The sequence below is a fragment of the Orycteropus afer genome, unplaced genomic scaffold, assembly GCF_000298275.1.
Source record: "Orycteropus afer afer isolate SDZICR_OR568_19922 unplaced genomic scaffold, OryAfe1.0 scaffold00184, whole genome shotgun sequence".
NCBI classification, from domain to species: domain Eukaryota; kingdom Metazoa; phylum Chordata; class Mammalia; order Tubulidentata; family Orycteropodidae; genus Orycteropus; species Orycteropus afer.
In genome coordinates, this window is record NW_006921771.1 from 5,117,302 (window position 1) to 5,137,018 (window position 19,717).

Here is a 19,717-nt window from a genome sequence, read left to right on the forward strand (position 1 = left end):
CTTCAATGAGATAGACTGACATAGTGACCACAACAATGGGCTCAAGTATAGTAACAAAATTGTGGGGAAAGTGCAGGAGTGGGCAATGTTCTGTTGTCCATAGGTCACTATGATTTGGAACCAACTTGATGGCAAGTAAGAACATTTCAGTGGATGCAATCTAATATACTGTAATTACATTCCATAATGTAATTTAATCAATCAGTTGAGGTCATTAACAGTTAAGGGTGGATCTTAAATCTCTAACTTCTGAGTTGCATAAAGAGCAACATAAGCATAGAGATCAGCAAGCACTTACTGGGAAAGACATACCAGGTGAAGACCATCTACAAGTCAAAAAACCAAAACCCAACTCACTGCCATCAAGTCAACTCCAACTTACAGTGAATCCTATCAGGTTTCCAAGGTGGTAAATCTTTACAGAAGTAGATTGCCCCATCTTTCTTCTGTAAAGCAGCTAGTGGGTTTGAACTGCCAAACTTCCAGTTAGCAGTCAAATGCCTTGCCACTATGCCACCACAGCGCTTTATCTACAAGTCAAGGAATGAAAAATGTCCAGGGCTACTGACAAGAATGGCATCAATATGGCAGTGACTCTGATTTGGACTCTGAGCCTCCAAAACTGAAAAAAATAAATTTCTGTTCTTTAAAGACAACCACTTGTGGTATTTGTAGTATAGGAGCAGTAGGTAACTATGGTAAGCTGAATGGGTCCTTTACAGAATGTCTCGCTAAAATCTCTCATTTTATGGATAAGAAAATGGAGGCCTAGGCCGAGACTGCTTAACTGATTTGCCTGAGCGAGAGTAGGAGAAATTAGAGAAACTGGTCTAAAGGTAAGTCTCCTAGGTTCTTTCTACACTATTATGTGTCTTCACTAAAAATAAATAGAATTTCAGATAAAAGATCAGGCCAGCACATCATTCTTAGAATTCACCAGGATTAGAGATTATATAGGAACCATCACAATTACAAATTGAAAAACCAGTTAATTCTCTGACTTGAGGTCTTAGAATTTACAGCAGTAATCAGATCATATAACATGCTTCATTCCAAAATTTTTCTTTCAAAACGATGGATTAAGTTCTATTGCCAATGAGTGATGTTTTCAGTGACAGTTGAATATCAGCTCAAATAAATTCTGTGCCATTTGTTAGAACATAATCTGACACAACCATAACTGTTTATAATCTGGATTCTAAAAGGAATTTTTAGCTTCTCTTTTCACTACTTCATGGAAAACAAAATCAAATTATCTAATGAGAGAGAACTCTTTATATATATACCTTTATGTTGAAAGTTAAAAAAAAAAAAAAATACAACTGGCTTGTAAAATGGTCATTACTATCAACAGTAAGCAGTTTCAACATACCCTAGTTAGTAGAAAAAGCCAAAGAATGATGGTAAAGAATTAGTGTTAAGTATGCTTTGGTAGCATAGTGGCTAAGACACTTGCCTGCTAACCAGACGGCTGGCGGTTCAAACCCACCAGCCACTCCTCGGAAGGAAGGTTGGGCAATCCTACTTCCGTAGTGATACTGCCTCGGAAACCCAAGGAGGGGTCACTATGAGTCAGGTTTGACTCGACAGCACATAACAACAACAACAACAACGCTGCAATAAACTTATATGTAAACTGAATACTAAGACATAACTTAATGCCCAAGTAGTGAAGGAACTTTCCAAACGAAAAGCATTAAAAACCCATATATGATGCAAACAGAGCCAAGACAGCGAACACCACATAGCCTACTGCACAGGTTAACATGCACAAATATGAGTGAAGAGTAAGTGCCCATAGGATCTTTGTCATCTCCCCAACTCCTATTTCTAAATAAAGAGGAAGTACAGAGAAATACGAGAAGTGGCAAATTAAGAGGGAAGTAACATCTCCTTCTCTTCTACAGGAAGTAGAACAATATATGAAATTCCATTAAATAGTCAATAGAATTCAACTTTACTCAAAGCAAGCTTACAGTTCAAAATGTTTTCTTACAAAGCAAAAAAAACCACTGAATTTAAGATAATAATTGTTCCTCTAAACATAAAAGCTTCAAAATCTTTTCAATTCAACACTTACCTCCTCTGGGGTGATAACACCTGTTTCCTTAAACTTTGATTCCTAAAAGCAGACAGAATAAAAGAATGTGTTATGAACTTGCACTTTTTAATTAAAAAACATTTGTGGGGCAACTTTTTGCCTAGCACTCTCCAGGCAATGAAGCAGATATAAGGGGGGAAAAAAAAGAATGTAACCCTTGTATTTGACCTGAAGGAACATGCATGTGAAATGGATGAAACTGACATGAAAATAATTACAATAAAATCCATGCTGTAACAGAAGACTGGGTAATCTACTTCTGTAGATATACCAAACTCACTTTCATTGAGGCAGATCCAACTCATAGCAACCCCTCCTTGGGTTTCTGAGGCGGTATCACTACGGAGGGAGATCGCCCAATCTTCCTCCTGAGAAGTGGCTGGTGGGTTTGAACCACGAGCCTTCTGGTTAGCAATCAAATGCCTTAGGCACTATGCTATCAGAGCTGCTTCTGTAGAGATACCACGCTGGAATCCCAAGGAGGGGTCGCTATGAGTCATAATCGACTTGACATCAGTGAGTTTTTTTTTTTTTTTTTTTTCTTAATAATAGGGCAAGTTCTCAGGAGAAGCATGCAAAGGTATATACAAACGTGAAGCCTTACAGTAAGTCTGAAGATGACCAACTGTCTTTATTTTACAACACAGTAAACATGTCTTTAAGATGTTTAGACACAGTACAGTTCAGCCAATGTCTTATTTAAATTGAGTAGTATTAGAAACCAAACTAGAAATCATTTAGCACTTTCCTATTATTCTCATCTCTACCCAAGATATGGATATTATATTCTCTCCTGTAAAGCAAAGATGTTATTTTACTAATTGTTTTCTAATTTTTGTTATATTTAAGATTTTATGGTAGAGTCTACAAAATGAAAAGATTCACTCAAGAAAATCATTCTTTCAACAAATGTTTATTGAGGATCAGTTATGTGTAAGGGACTGTTCCAGGCACTGGGGATACAGCAATAAATAAAACAGACCAAAATTATCCTTATCCTAAGAAGTAGCTCTGGTGGCCTACTAAGTGCCTAAGGCATTTGACATTAACCACAAGGCTGACAGTTCAAATTTACCAGCTACTCCTCCCTCTGAAACCCAAGGAGGGATTGCCAGGAGCCAGAATTGACTTGAGGGCAGTAAGGTTAATTTGGTTTGAACAAGTTGTTTAAGCTCTAGTGGAGGGAAAAACACAACAAACAAAACAAAGTATGCCAAATGGTAATGAACATCATTAAGAAAAATGAAGCAGAGAGGAATGGGGGAAGGAATAGAGATGGCTTTTTAAAATAGGATAGCAGAAGAAAGATTTCACTGACAAAGTGGCATTCGAGAAGAAATCTTAAAGAAAGTAACAAGCCAGAGAAGGTCTGTGGGAAGAGCCTTTCAGCAAAGGGAAGAGCAAAGGTTCTGAGGCAACAGCCTGTTTGACAGTAATACAAAAGTTATGAGCATGGTTTAACAAGGTAAGAGTGGGGACTAGAGGGATCATGCAGAGCTTGATCCCTAAAGACTTTGGTTTTAACTTCAAGTATGTCTTCCAAACAAATAATTAGTTTTCTTTATTTTTACTTGCTAGGGCCTAAGGCACTTGACAGCTAACCAGAAGGCTGGTGGTTCAAATCCACCAGCCACTCCACAGAAGGAAGGTTGGGCAATCTACTTCCATAGTGATACCAGCTCAGAAACCCAAGGAGGGGTCGCTATGAGTTTGGTGTTCTTTTTTTGTTGTTGTTGTTATTTATGTGCCGTCGAGTCGGCCCCGACTTTTTTTTTTTTAAGACACCATTATTTCTTTCCTGACTATTGTGTTTACCTCCTTGCTTTCCCATTTCTAGTAGAAAACTACAAGGATTCTCTCTGTAAGCTAAGAGTTTCCACAGAGGGAGAAGTAAAGGGTCATGAATATCGCTCTCCTTATTACTGACAAGCTAACATCTTCTTTTCCAATTCAACCTTCCCCCTCTCCTCTTGCTCCTCTCTTCCTGAAACTAAGAAGGATAACACTTGATATTATTTAAATGTAGTATACCTAGGTTAACATGCTTTTCTGAAAAGATAAAACATATACAGAGAAAGTATTTGATTCAAGTCAAAATTATTTTCAACTTTAAATAGCCAACTGGGTAATATGAATCAAGATGAGTTTTGCAATAAACAAATATAAGCAGTGCAAAAGTTGGAAATTCTTATAAACTTTCCTGATTTTTTTTTCTTTTAACTTGGTCCAATAGAGTATAATTTTAAAGTCAGTCTCAGAAGTATACAAAAGAACAGACCTAGCATTCCCCTTTGTATTAGAAAGGGAGTAAAACTGTCCACTTTTTTCTTAGCATACCAGCATAAATTCTTGAATAAAGAAAGCCAAATATTTCCAAGAATATTTTATTTCCATAGTAATATTTGTATAGTTTAAAAACTGAAATGCAAAAAAGGAAACAAAAATTTGCCACACATTTCTATCCCTTGCTCTTCAAAAAGAAAAACAAACCCTACAAAACGGTCTGAGTTATTAAACAAATATGTGAATGCACTTCTAGAAATTATTTTTGAACACTGCAAGAAAATTTGTGTCTTAATTTTTACTTTAAAAGTACTGCATTAGTGCCAATGTACAATGTATGTGTGTGTATACACACACACCAGAGTCAAGCTATTCCTTAATATCACTTCAGCAAGTTCAACAACTAATCGTGACTATTTTAAAAGCTTGAAGGAGGTAAGTTTTTCCTTCTTAGCTAAAGATACTAAACGAGATAATGATGCAAATTTCACTTTATTCCTCCAAAACTTAAATTGGGACATCAGTCGCAACCTATTTCATACTTCACTTTTAACTATAAAAGACTTTCCAAGAAAGTTGGAAGAAAAAAGTAACACATGTCATTTTAGGACCAAATGCTGATTTCATTTAAAAAAAAATAACAAAAATCCTCGTTTCCAAAGTTTAAACGACTTCGAATATTATTTTACGTTCTTAAATCTACTTAGCAACCAACCACCTTCCATCCCAAGGTACCCAGACGCACTGAATTCTGACGAGTGGAGAAAGACGCACGCATACAGCGTCGCTAAAAGTTGACCCCTTAGGAGCCAAAAAGCCCTAAAGGACTGCTGAGTTAGACAACGGGTAGGGTCTGCACCTTCTTCTGTGTTCCACCCCTACCACTTCCTACACCCCTGCCAGCCGGAAAACACGGTGACCATTCGGGCGACTGGTACTCGGTCCTTGCAGACTTGAACGTGTGTCTGACAGACCCTGGCAAGCTCAGCCCGGCTTACCTTAAGGACCGGGGTCAGGTACTCAGCCACTTCCAGTGCTTTTCCCTTCACCGTATTAATCACATTCTGCATCCTGGGGCCGGAATAGCGGCCGGCCCCGCGATGGAGTGGGAAAGGCAGCCGGGGGAACTGGGACAGGGACCTGGCAGTCAGAAAATGTCCCCGCTGCCGCCGCCTTGCATCGGCACCCGGTCGCCGCCACCCGATGGCACTGCACGCGACGGGACAGACAGGACGAGGGGGAGGGGCGGCCGGCGTCTCGAGCGAAGACTGGGCGCGCGCTATTGGCGCACACGGCAGCGCGCGGCGGCCTGGGCCCAGCTGTCACCCGGCCGCAAGGGAGGGCAGCGGGGCCCAGGGGAGAGATGGCGGGAGAAGCGGGCGCACGCGCACCCCTTGCCGCTCGGGAACTGTCTTCTCCCCCTTTACTTCGGTCGTGCCACTTCCGGCTTCCCCTTCTTTCTCACTCTCTTGCCGTAGCTCCGCAGCCGCCTGGGCTTCACGTGACTCAGGACATTCCCGACACGTGACGCGAGAAAGGCTTCGCTGGGGCAAGATCAGCCTATTTCTCCCCTCCCTCCGCAGGCGTAACATTGAACGCGCCTGCGCAATGGCCTCAGGGAGTCCACTCTTTCCAAATCGAGACGTTATCTGGCTTTCTGTTCCGGAATAGGTTGCTTGGGGCTAGAGAATTTTTTGTTTCTTTCCCTTCCATAGTTTTCCTGCGTGCGGGCCCTAAAATCTACTGCTGCTACCACGGTGCTAGACAATTACTTTCCCAGGCATAGGATATACGTTCTTCCACTAGAAGTTCCTCTGAGGGACCAAGGTAACCGCACCCCCCAACCAAAGAATTGCGCGTGCGTGTGAAGGGAGGGCGCGCCCGAAATTCCCTACTGCGCATGTGTAGTAAAAAGGGCTTTCCTGACCGGGGAGGAAACCTGCCCTTCGCGTGTGGGGAAGTAGCCTCATCGATGTCTTGTACGCTTGCGCTTAGTTGTAATATCAGTATTGATAGTTAAAGCCTGTCCTCATCTAGCCCCCCATTAGTGCTCTCCATCTCTGCCTATAGACTGGGAAACTTTGGACAAGTTAATCAACGTGCTTGGGGTTTAGTGCCCTCAACATACCAAAAAAGGGTATTAGACTCGTTGATTTTTGAGCTCTCTTCTAACATTGGGTCAGTGAAAATTAGGAGTGTTTCACATATTTCCATTTTGACCTTTATTGTAACAATCTCCCAGCAATGTTTCCTCCTAGAGAAAAGTTGCTACTAAGGAGAAGAATACAAATTCGAAATTCTTTTCTAGAGCAAAGTTACCAATAAGAATGAAACGTAAAGAATTAGTGGGATGAGCACAAATGCTAGGCATTTCAGTAATCAGTTTCTAAATGCAGTAATAGAAATGACTGAAAAGGAATAGTGAGCCAGTTTCCGAATATTGGCTTGCTAAAAGGGGTGATACTACCTCAGAAACAATTACTGCGCTCTGAAATGGCGAGTATTCTTAGATCATGGCAGCAGTTATCAGGAGCTCCTGAAGGTATACATGTGCCATTACAAGGAGTTAGATATATGGACATCATACAGTATCTAAATTAAGGTCATTCTCTGTGACACCAGCTCCTGGATCCCAAATCTGAAAGCCCCACGTAGGTGGCTAAATGATTAGAGCAGGGAATGAAATGGATCTCTTTGGAGGCTCTAAGTGTTGGCCCTTGCCTGAAAACATTGATGTTCAAGAGACTGTAAAAGTGATTTGTACATAGCCTACCCTTTGCCAGTGCTTCTAGGGCCAAACTGGTAAATCGTTTGCAATATAGTTATTTCTGACTCACGGTCATTCTGTGTGTGTCAGAGTAGAACTCTGTTTCATAGGATTTTCAATGGCTGTATTTTCAGAAGCAAATAGCCTGGCCTTTCTTCCACACTGCCGGGGGGAGGGGGGACTTCAAACCTCCAACCTTTTGGTTTGCACTCAACATTATCCATTTGTATTACCCAGGGACCACTGCTTCTAGGGCATGATTTCTCAATTCTGATGCTATTCATATTTAAGTTAGAGAATGCTCCTTAGAAGCAAAGATGACTAGACTTTGTCTTGTTTGCTTTGGGCATGTTATCAGGAGGTTTCAATTCCTAGAGAAGGACATCATACTCAAAGTAAGAGGGTCAGTGAAGAAGAAGAAAACCTCAATGAGATGGAGTGACAAAATGACTGCAACAATGGGTTCAAACATAGCAATGATTGTGAGGATGCCCAGGACTGGGCAGAGTTTCATTCTGTTATACAGAAAGTCTCTATGAGTTGGAATGGTTTCCATGGCACCTAAGAACAACACCATTATTTACTGGGGAGCATCAGATGTCCTGTGCGCTGTAGGATGTTTAGCCACATCCCTGGTCACTATCCACTAGATGCCAGTAGCATCCACCCAATTATGATAACCCAAAATGTCTCCAGACCTTGCCATATGTCCCCTGGGGACCAAATCTACTCCAGTTGAAAACAACTGTTCTAGCAGTTAGTGGTTGATACACTCTCAGTTATGTCCTAGGTCTTTCTTTAGAATGTAGGAAGATTTTCTTTCTCATAGTTACCTTTTTCTTCCAGTGTGGTCCCAAAGTTTCAGTTGCTTATTCACTACCTTTGCCAGCACATCTAATCTGGCTCCGCTTTTTCTGTCACTAGGGTTGACCTTCCTGTCTGATTCTGTCTTTTTCATCTCCTTTCCCCATAGCTTCTCCTGGATTTCGCCACTCTATTGTGATATACTTATAGTCAGACCTATAAAAATTTCTTTTCTGTTCTTCAAAAATTAATTGTTTTTATAGGATTATGCTTAATATTTAGATCTCCTAGCCAGGCTTCACTAATATTCTTGCTTAATTTCTTCTTCTTTTTTTTTTTTTAAATTTTTGTCTTTGAATAATTGCCCATGGAAATGTTGTCTCTAAGACAATTAAAAATCAGTGGAATGGAAAACAAATGCTGTGGTCATCCTATGCTGTGTTCATTGTCAGCAATGTATACATTCCTGCTAGGAGCCATATTCATTGCTTTAAGCTCAAGTCGAATCCTACTGGTGAAATACTCAGCCAATGAAGGTAAGTTAAGAGTTTAAATGTATGTAGGACATTTCCATCTCATCACACATTATCGTGCCTATCTTTAATTAATGTCTCTGTGTATAAAATGATATAATAATATCCTACCAAGTACCCTACTTCATGTAAGTAATGAAGCGTATGAAAATTTTATTCTTTAGACCTTATTCCTTACCAAGAAAAAGTTTGAGGCTAGGGTGAAATTGGGTCAGTCAGCTACAGAATCATAATTTCTTGACACAGATTAGATCATTCAGTTAACCAGTATTTCTGGGCCTGTAACAATATACAAGTATAGCTTATTATGAAAGAAGCAGGATATAGTTGTTTCAACATGGGCGTTTGTGAGGTAGTGGGACAGTGGAATACGACAGATTACCAGCTTTTGATAAATATGTGCTCCAGAAATACTCTTCTTATTTAAAATGTAATAACTTACATTTTGTTGTTGTTTGCCGTCAAGTCAGCCCCGACTCACAGAGGCCCCTCCTTGGGTTTCCGAGGCAGTATCATTATGGAAGTAGGATTGCCCAACCTTCCTTCCGAGGAGTGGCTGGTGGGTTTGAACCGCCAGCCTTCTGGTGAGCAGTCAAGTGCCTTAGGCACTATGCTACCAGAGCTCCTAATTTACATTTAAGCAGATGTAATTTAATACCACAAAACTGAATAGAGTACCTCTTACTCAGGACACATAGAATCATTATATCTTAACTCTTAACAGCCTGCTTGGGGAGTCAAATGTGTATCTAAGTTTCTATTTCAGTTAATATTTATCTGCCAGGCACTGGGTTCAGTATTACTAATAGGACTCAAAGTACTTAAGATAAGAACCTTGCTCTCAAAAACTAGTTTTATTAATGCAGACATACATGTAAACATACCATGAAAAAATAATCACTGCAGTAATAGAAATAGACTGTAAACAAACCTGTTGCCATTGAGTCAATTCTGACTCATAGTGACACTATAAGACAGAGAAGAACCCCAAAGGGTTTCCAATGCTGTGATGTTTACAGAAGCAGACTACCATATCTTTTGCAGAGCGGCTGGTGGTTTCAAGCCACCATCCTTTCAGTTAGCAGCCAGTGCTTTAATCACTGCACATCAGAGCTTCTTAGAAATAAACAGATGATACCAAAGTACTCTAGAGGAGGAAGTGACACACTCTGTTTGAGAGGGATGATGTGGTGATCAGAGACATCAGGGAACACTTCCTCGATTAAATAACAGTTGATCCACAAGAAGACAAGGTAGGTAGAGGTATTTAAAACAGAAGGAACAGATTATAAAAAGAAATAAACCAAAACAAAACCAAACCCACTGCCACCGAGTAAATTCTGACTTATAGCAACCGTATAGGACAGAGTAGAACTGTCTTACAGGGTTTTCAAGGCTGTAAATCTTCACAGAAGCCTCATCTTCTACAGAGCAGCTGGTGGGTTTGAATCACTGACCTTTTCATTGACAGCTGAATGCCTTAATCACTGTGGCACCAGAGCTTCTCATAAAAAAGAGATACAGGCATAAAGAAGTGGGATATGTCTTGAGAACAGGTAGTTTAGAGTTACTGAGCAAAAAGATTAAAGGCATGGAGAAGGTATGCTTGGCTAGGGAGGGATGCAATATTCAGATGCTTCAGGGCTTCGTATGCCAAGGAGTGAACATGGACTACTGTTTTAGGGAGGGATAGAGAAAGTATGGTCCCTAGATGGCACATATAGTTTGCACTTGACCACCTGCCATTCCTTGGAAGGAAGATTGAGCAATCTACCTCTGTAGTGATACCACCTCGGAAACCCAAGGAGGGGTTGCTATGAGTTGGATTGGATTTGACGGCAGTGAGTTTTTCTTATTAACCTAAAGGTTGGCAGTTCGAACCTACCCAGCAGTACTGTGGAAATAAGATCTGGCAGTCTGCTTTCATTAAGATTATAGCCAAGAAAATCCTATGAAGCAGTTCTGCTCTGTAACACATGGGGTCACCGTGAATTGGAATCAACTTGACAGCAATAGGTTGAGAAATATGGTACAGTTTTTTTTTAAAAAAGAAAGATCTGAAAAAGCAGTGTTTTAAAGCTGCCAAAGTTAAGAATATCTCTCCTTTTTTAGCAAGATCATACTTGATTCTTTGAATTATAATAAAACAGAAGTTTCAGGGAACCCTGGTGATGCAGTGGTTAAACGCTTGCTTCAGTTTGCAGTTTGAACTCATCCAGAGCTCCACAAGAGAAAGATGTGACAATCAGCCTTAGAAACCCTACAGAGCAATTCTTTGTTCTATAGGGTCACTAAGAGTCAGAATGGATTCTGGCAGTGGATTTTGTCCTGGTGGTTTTGGCTTTCTACTTTTTATTGAGATCAGCTGATACCAGGTTACTAGGTGGCCCCTGCCTTGACTGCTAAAAATTTGGCCCTCCATTCACTTTGCAGTCATGGGGCTATTTGAGATTTCAATTAGCAGTGCCTAGAGTCTTTTCCTTGAAACTGGAGGTAGTGGTTTGTTGAATATCCATTTCTAGTAGGAAAAGACAAATTTACATTGCTGTAGGGCAGGTTCTTTTTTTGCAGTTTGGGTCAGGCTTTTACCATTACTACTTGATTTTCTGGGTAAGAAAAGTGTTGAAATAAAGGTAAGATGTCTGTTACTAACTTTCTTCTTCAACATGAGAGTGATCAATGTCAAGTATTACTGGAAGATACCAGTGTGATTTAAGTCAAGCTTTGATATTAGAAAAGGAAGGAGGAGATGTTTTAACTAGGCTTTGAATGATGGAGGAGCTTAGTTAAAACATCTCCTGCTCCCTTTTCTAATGTCAAAGCTTGAATTAAATCACACTACTATCTGCCAGTAATACTTGGCATTGATCACTCTAGCCACTCCTCAGAAGGAAAGTTGGGCAATCTACTTCCGTAGTGATACCACCTCATACCACCTCAGAAACCCAAGGAGGGTCACTGAGTCGGATCCAGCTAATGACAGTGAGTTTGGTTATTTTTTTTTTTTTTAAATGATGGAGAAAGTTTAGCAGGCAAATATTTAATTCATTAAATATTTAATTCAGATGAATATTTATTAAGTACCTATTCGGTGCGAGAGGAGCTCCGGTGGCGTAGTGCCTAGGCACTTGACTGCTAACCAGAAGGTTGGTGGTTCAAACCCACCAGCCACCCCTCAGAAGGAAGACTAGGCAATCTACTTCTGTAGTGATACTGCCTCGGAAACGCAAAGAGGGGTTGCTGTGAGCTGGAGATGACTCAATGGCACATAACAAAAACAACAGCAACATTCTGTGCAAGACACTGGTAAATGCCTCTTATATAAAGGGTTTAACTTGGTCCCTTTATCATAAATCCAAAAATCCTCTGGCATCGAGTCATTTCTGATTCATAGCAACCCTGTAAGACAGAAGAGAACTGCTCCATATTGTTCCCAAGCCTTTAATCTTTATGGAAGCAGATTGCCACATCTTTCTTCGGCGGAGCCTCTGGTGAGTTCAAACGGCCAATCTTTCAGTTAGCACCCTAGCGCTTTAACCATTGTGCCACCAAGGTTCCTTCCTTTCTCATAAATAGCTTATAGTCTAAAGGTAAGACAGACACATAAAAAATAACTAATACAATGTAACAAGTACTTTTATTGAGGTTTACAGGTAGTTCTACAGGAACAACAGCAAAAAAATACCAAACTCACTGCCGTTGAGTCGATCCTGACTCAATGACCTCTCCTTGGGTTTCTGAGGCGGTATCTGTACAGAAGTAGATTGTCCAATCTTCCTTCCGAGGACTGGCTGTGGGTTTGAACCGCCAGCCTTCTGGTTAGCAGTCAGACGCCATAGGCACCGTGCCACCAGAGCTCCCCAAAAAAAACTCCCTGACCTCAAGTCAAATCTGACTTGTAATGACCCTTCCTTGGGCTTCCAAGGTGATATCACTATTGAAGTAGATTGCGCAACCTTCTTGCCAAGGAGTGCCTAGTAGGTTTGAACCGCCAGCCTTCTGATTAGCAGTCACATGCCTTAGGCACTAAGCCACCAGAGCTCCCCTCTACAGGAACAAGAATGAATGAAGAATTGAGTCAGCTTAGGTTCAGAAAGTCAGGGGAAACCACAGAAAATAGGAAGAAAGTTTATTCCAAAGAATGTCAGCTTTTTTCTTCCCCCTCCCTTTGTTCTGCTTGTTTCATGTTTTGTAAGATGACCAAGAGAAATAAGCAAATATTTTTCAAAGAGAGAAAGTGTATTCCTGAATATTGGGCCTAATAAAGTCTATGCTTGTCCTTGGCAAAATTAAAAACTAAGTTGTTCATAAACAGAAAAATAAGGTAACTGCTAAGACCAAGCTGCACTGATCAAATCTTGTTTCCTAATTAGATTGACTTGTAAGTTAGCTTCTCAACTTGTGAATGAGCTTGAATGTGCTGAATTATTTCCTCTTAGCCCTAGGGGTAGCCAGAGCCCGGGGTCCATTGCCTCTTGCCTTAAGTAGCTTCCTTTTACCCCAATGTACCTTTTATCCCAGAGTGCCAAAGAACCATTGATATTTTATTTGTGTGCCGTGATATGAAATAAATCAGAAAAGTCTGAGAGAATATTATACTGAGTGTATCTTGATTTTAGCAAGGCAAATGAGTCACACAAGAGCCATGAACTGGGTAATAATTCAGCCAAATATATTCATAACTGGTTGAAGAGCCAGACCCAAAGATTGTTGATTAATGGTCAGTTTAAAAGGCAGTATTTGATGCCATTCCACTTAGCTTTCTTTGCCTGTGGCATTGGCTTCCTCAACATATTTACCGGCAGCTTGGATGAAAATATGAGAGATATGCTGATCAAATCCAAGGATAATAAAAAAGCTTAATGAGATAGGGATAGCTAATACATTAGGTGAATTGATTCAAGATCCAAAAGAGCAGAACCAACTGGATAAGGTTTAATATAACCAATATTGAAATATTAAAAATAATTACATATTATTAACTGTGTAAGCATTATTTAGAGGGAAATTTATAGTTAAAAATAATCATTTCTGTTACATTTCAGAGAACAAATATGATTATCTTCCAACTACTGTGAATGTTTGCTCAGAACTGGTAAAGCTGGTTTTCTGTATGCTTGTGTCATTCTGGGTCATAAAGAAAGGTGAGTCTTGAAATATTGGTATGTATCTGTTAAAAATCAAAATATTTTAGTGCTGAAAGGAACATATATATCATTTAGTCTAGCCCATTAATATTACATATGAGGAATCTAAGATGCAAACAGGATACTGTATTATAGCACTTAGGCATTGCAATTAATATTTGCAGAATATGGCATTTACCAATGTTTTAGTATTTATTATCTAGTGGAGTGCCTACAGCACTTGGGGAGTCCCAAGTATTATTACCCAATATTTTACAAATGGAGAAACAGGATGGGTAGGAAGGTGTAGAGCTTGGACTCCATCCCAGGTTTCCCAGTGTCCTGCCCATTACTCCACCATTTTAATTGTTCCTGTGATGGGTGACACAGCGAGTTTTTATTCCAAATCAGAATCTTCTAAATCACAGCTGTTGGACTTGACTTGCAGCATACTGAAAATCAGTTCCATTTCCTATAGGGGAGATGGTGTAGTGCCCTGGCATCAGAAAGATTATGTTTTGGAGAAGATTATTTAACTTCTTTTAGCTTTAGTTTCTTCAAATATCAAAAGGGATACTAATCCCTTCTGCAAATAATTACATAATATTTGTGAAGTATCAAGCATTTTGTGGAATGTATAAGCTCCTACCACCACTACAAATTGCTGTCAAGTTAATTCCAACTCATGACAATCCCATGTGTGTCAGAGTAGAACTATGCTCCGTGGAGTTTTCAGTGGCTGGTTTTTTGGAAGGAGATCACCAAGCCTTTCTTTCAAGGCACCTCTGGGTGACTTTGAACTTACAACTTTTCAGTTAGCTACTGAACATGCTAACTAGTTGTACCACCCAGGGATTCTGCTTTACCTCATTTTCCCATTTATGGATCCTTTACTCTTTATCACTTTGAACTGCCTTCCCACATGAGGTAAACAGAATTTAGATCATAGAACCTGTGCAGGAAGATGTCTTTTCATACTTAAGGTTGCAATCAGCAAAATTTCTATTTAATAGAATACATTTCTTAATCCTATGAAATTCATGTATTTGCAGGGTTTAAACTAAAATTGCTTGTATTTTCTGTCTTTTCACATTCTCTGTTACAGTACATTTCTCAGTTTTTCTAAATCTGGAAATGGGGCAGTAATTGGTACTAAAATACTAAGAGCTCATTTTCTCTAGTCCCAAAATGGATGTCAGAAGAGACTCTCGAACTTGCTCTTGAAAGGAGAGTAGCTAAAGAAAACAGAAGAAATGACGAAATAAAAGACCTGAACAGAAGATTTCAAAAGGTGGCTGGAGAAGACAAAGTATTATAATGAAATATGCGAAGAACTGGAAGTAGAAAACCAAAAGGGCAGAACATGTTCAGCATTTTCAAGCTGAAAGAAATGAAGAAAAAATTAAAGCCTTGAGTTCAATATTGGAGAATTCTGTGGGCAAAATGTTGAATGATGTAGGAATAATTAAAAAGAAAGGGAAGTAATACAAAGAGTCACTATACCAAAAAGAATTGGTCCATGTTCAGCCATTTCAGGAAGTTGCATATGGTCAAGAACTGATGATATTGAAGGAGGAAGTCCAAGCTATGCTGAAGGTATTGGCAAAAAACAAGGCTTGAGGAATTGATGAAATACTCATTGAGATCTTGCAACAAATGATTGAATGCTGGAGAAGCTCACTTGTCTATGCCAAGAAATTTGTAAGACAGCTACCTGGCCAGCTGACTGTAAGAGATATATATTTGTGCCCATTCCAAAGAAAGGGGATCCAGCAAAATGTGGAAATTAATAATATCATTAATATCACACGCAAGTAAAATTTTGCTGAAAATAATTCAAAAACATTTGCAGCAGTACATCAGCAGAGAACTGCCAGAAATTTGAGCCAGATTTGGAAGAGGATGTGAAACAAGGGATATCATTGCTGATGTATGGATCTTGGCTGAAAGTAAGGAACACCAGAAAGATATTTAGCTGTGTTTTATTGGCTATGGAAAGATATTCAACTGTATGGGTTATAACAAATTATGGACAACAATGTGAAGAATGAGGGTTCAAGAACACGTAATTGTGCTCATGAGGAACGTGTACATAGGCCAGGAGGCTATTTATTGTTCAGACAGAATAAGGGAATACTTCCTGCTTTAAAATCAAGAAAGGAGTTCTTCATGTTTGTATCCTTTCACCATACTTATTCAATCTGTATGCTGACCAAATAATCAGAGAAACTGGACTATATGAATAAGAATGTGGCAGCAGGATTGGAGGAACATGCAATAGGCAGATCACACGACTTTGCTTGCCTTTGGTATAGATTGTACCTCAACATAAAGAAAACAAAAATCCTTACAACTGTAGCAATAAGCTATATCACGATAAATGTAGAAATGATTGACATTGTCAAGGATTTAGTTTTATTTGTATCCACAGTCAACACCCATGGAAGCAGCATTCAAGAAATCAGACAGTGTATTGCATTGTGCAAATCTGTAAAAGACCTCTTTAAAGTGTTAAAGAGCGAAGATGTCACTTTGAAGACTAAGGTGCCACTGACCCAAGCTACGGTATTTTCAGTCACCTCGTATGCATGCGAAAGCTGGACAGTGAATAAGGACAAAAGAAGAATCAATTCATTTGAATGATAGTATTGACAAAGAATTTTGAATATACTATGGACTGCCAGAAGAACAAACAAACGTGGGTTGGAAAAAGTACAGCCATAATGCTCCTTAGAAGCAAGGATGGTGAGACTTTGCCTCTCATACTTTGGTCATGCTGCCAGGAGGGACTAGTCCCTAAAGAAGGATATCATGCTTGGTAAAGTGGATGGTCAGTGAAAAAGAGGAAGACTGTTAACGAAATGAATCAACACAGTGCCTACAACAATGGGCTCAACAATAGTAACAATTGTGAGCATGGTGCACCACCAGGCAGTGTTTTGTTCTGTTGTACATAGGGTCACTATGACTGGAACCTACTTGACGAACCTAATGATATATATGAATTTCCACTTAGCATCTTCCTTTCCTGTATGCTCCCTGGTGGAAAGGGATAGAATGGTAGCATGAAGACTTGATATTTTTTTTTTTATTTTATTTTAACTTGTTGATCTCCTTAGCTTCTGCTTTCAGAGTAGTTAGAGAAACTATAGGTATATCCTGAGTCACCTTAAGTGTTACTTCTGCTATCTCTAATTAGTAGGAAGAAGGAATATGAGTCCTCCTAGACGTGCTGCTGATTGTCAGTGATGAAAAACAGCAGTGGAGTAAAGAAAGACAGTGATAAAATCTTGTACTATCTTTGATTTGTTAAGGTTAATAGTCACTTACACAGGCAGGTTCATAAAGCTTTTAAAGAACTATATCTGTAATCAAATGTAGTTTATTTGCTCTAAAAAATACCTCAAACTGTTAATGTATTGCTGTGTTCCTTTTTTTAGAAGATCATCAAAGTAGAAATTTGAGATGGACTTCCTGGAAGGACTTCTCCAATTTCATGAAGTGGTCCATTCCTGCCTTTCTTTATTTCCTGGATAACTTAATTGTCTTCTATGTCCTATCCTATCTTCAGCCTGTAAGTAAATATGACAAAGAAAGTAACATTGAAATAATGTACAGAAATGAATCTCAGAACTAATCTTCCTTTTCATCATTTTCCTTGGCATTCTTAGTTTTTGTTACCCTGTCTGGGCTTCCTGAGGTTTTCTCAGAATCATCTGAATGTAAAATTAATGATCCACTTGCCAGATTTTCTCACTGTTGAACATTACTATATTAAACTGTGCTGACTGCTCCGGGAGATTACCCATATTGGCCTAAGGAGTCAGAACCACCCCTCTGTGACTTTAATCATTCTGCCTGTTTTTCTAATCATTTCCTGAGCCTTCTGTGGCCGTCAGCCTCTGACATTGACTTCAACATTTAGGACTTTCACCAGACTTCCATGGTTCACTCAGAAAATTATAGATTCTGTGTATTTTCTTTCTTACTTTGTTTTAATGTAGTTTATATGTACTCATAGTTTTGTTTTTCCCTTAATACTATTATTTAATTGATAAGTTCTTTGAAGATAAAGATCATGTTCTACCAAGTACAAATGCCATCTGTAACTCATAATGCTAAGAAATACTTCTTATTACTGTCAGTATCCTTTGTCTCAAATTGGGGAGGCATTAGTAATCAGAAGGAATGTTTGGTCTTCTGCCTTTATTTATTTTTCAGTTTGGGTCATATGTATATTTTCCCCTAATATTCTATAACATCAAGCTGTCTTTTGCCAAAATGTTTTATATTTCTTTAAAAATTGAATTCAGGCATTCTGATTATAAGTAGGTTTTTGTAGGTACTAGTCCTTCATGTCCAGCCACTCCTCGGAAGGAAGGTTGGGCAATCCTACTTCCGTAGTGATACTGCCTCGGAAACCCAAGGAGGGGTCGCTATGAGTCAGGGCTGACTCGACGGCACATAACAACAACAACAACAGTCCTTCATGTGAAGCCTCTTAAATATAGGCAAGTCAGTTTTGGAGTGGGGTGAAAAGGAGAACTTGGTAACATGGTATGATCGACCAGGGTAGCAGAAGACAGGAGTTTCTTTTCCACAACTTAAAAGCTGTGTATCTGGTAAGTCCCAGCTGTTCTAAGTTTCGGTTGTCACATCTATAAAATAGAACAGTTATGCCATATGGGCCCTGGAGCAGTTGATCACCGAAGTTCCTTTTTAGCTCTGTGATCCCAGTTATTAATAAGTGTTTAGTTCTCCTAGACTGTATCCTCCCCTAAATTCTTGTTTACACTTTGTTTTTTCAGATCTAAGAATGCCTGTACACAACAACATACTTACTCAGTCAGTAAGCACATTGAATACATATTTGTTGTATTTTATTTATATTAACACATTAATTCTAAATCAGAACTTTCCTAGGTTTCTGCTCCCAAAGCAAGAGTACCATTTGCTTGTTCTTCCAAGTTATTACTTTGCTCTTCCTTTCTGATTGTGTGCAACCCACAGGTATTACAAAAAATCATTTGGCACACTCTGTTGCTGTTCCCGAGTCCAGTTGGATGGAATTAAATAGAGACACATGGAAAGTTTGGAGCAAAAGCTCTCATGTTTTATTTATTCCATACCACTTGATAAAAGTTTGGATAGAGTGTTCAGAGTTCATCAGGCCAGGTTAGATGCACTCGTACTGCAATTATTGTGATTGATTATGGCCACTGCTTCCCTGCTCTTCAATCAACTTTTTCTTTCCTCATCAATGCTTACTCTGAGTGGAGGCTCATAAGCATTTGCCTGCAGAGAAATGCACTAAGAACACTTGAGAATGTTGATTCCCATAAAAATTCAATAGAAATACAGCAGTATTATATACTTGGAATTGTTAAGAGACATTTAGGGGATTTACTCTCATTTCTTTAATTCTGCTGCATATTAGACATGTTTACTGATAGTGATTATATAAGGCTGTTGATACTCTTTGGGGTTTAATCAACTTACAGTGATAACAAGGAGGAAGGCAATGTGAAATAAATCAGTAGGACTTGTGTGAAATCTAATTATTAATACTTTCAGATCCAGTTATGGGGAACAATGATAGAATTTCATATTTTTTGAGAAAAGTGTATTTATTTGTTCAGATGAATATTCTCATGTGTGACATATGGCTGAACTCATAAAAAAATACCATTATAAAATCTGGCTAACTCATTTCTAAATGTTTAAAGTAACTTAAATAAATCCAAAGAACTGTCAAATAGGCATTTGGCATTGGATCACTTCTATTCTACCAAGAAAATTGATTCTATCCCTAGAATAGGAAAGATGCTTAAAAACCTAAACCTCAATGTTCTTATAGGTGGGCCTTACCGTACCTGCCCTTTGTCTAGCAGTAGAAGTGGCATTAAAAGTCTATAAAGTACATTGAGAACTTGAAAATATATCCTTTGTAAGAGTGACAACTGTTATTTTCAGAGCTAAACCTTTATTTAGCATTTGAGTACCTCTAGGGAGCTCTGGTAGCATAGTGGCTAAGACACTTGCCTGCTAACCAGACGGCTGGCGGTTCAAACCCACCAGCCACTCCTCGGAAGGAAGGTTGGGC

At 39.2% G+C, this 19,717-nt stretch overlaps 2 protein-coding genes across 2 annotated transcripts in view; one reads left to right on the top strand and one right to left on the bottom strand.

The window, feature by feature from the left end:
- ATG3 (autophagy related 3) overlaps positions 1 to 5,454 on the bottom strand; it is a 40,718-nt gene extending 35,264 nt beyond the window's left edge. The window contains exons 1-2 of the mRNA XM_007947430.2: positions 5,383 to 5,454; positions 2,081 to 2,122 (exon numbers count right to left, since the gene is read on the bottom strand). Coding sequence (XP_007945621.1) covers positions 2,081 to 2,122; positions 5,383 to 5,454 — 114 coding nt within the window. The remainder of the gene's footprint in view (positions 1 to 2,080; positions 2,123 to 5,382) is intronic.
- A 2,895-nt stretch (positions 5,455 to 8,349) lies between these two features.
- Positions 8,350 to 19,717, top strand: part of SLC35A5 (solute carrier family 35 member A5) — a 21,676-nt gene continuing 10,308 nt past the window's right edge. Inside the window, exons 1-3 of the mRNA XM_042781854.1 lie at positions 8,350 to 8,491; positions 13,534 to 13,632; positions 17,055 to 17,188. Of these exons, the coding sequence (XP_042637788.1) occupies positions 8,362 to 8,491; positions 13,534 to 13,632; positions 17,055 to 17,188 (363 nt within the window). The 5' untranslated portion in view covers positions 8,350 to 8,361. The remainder of the gene's footprint in view (positions 8,492 to 13,533; positions 13,633 to 17,054; positions 17,189 to 19,717) is intronic.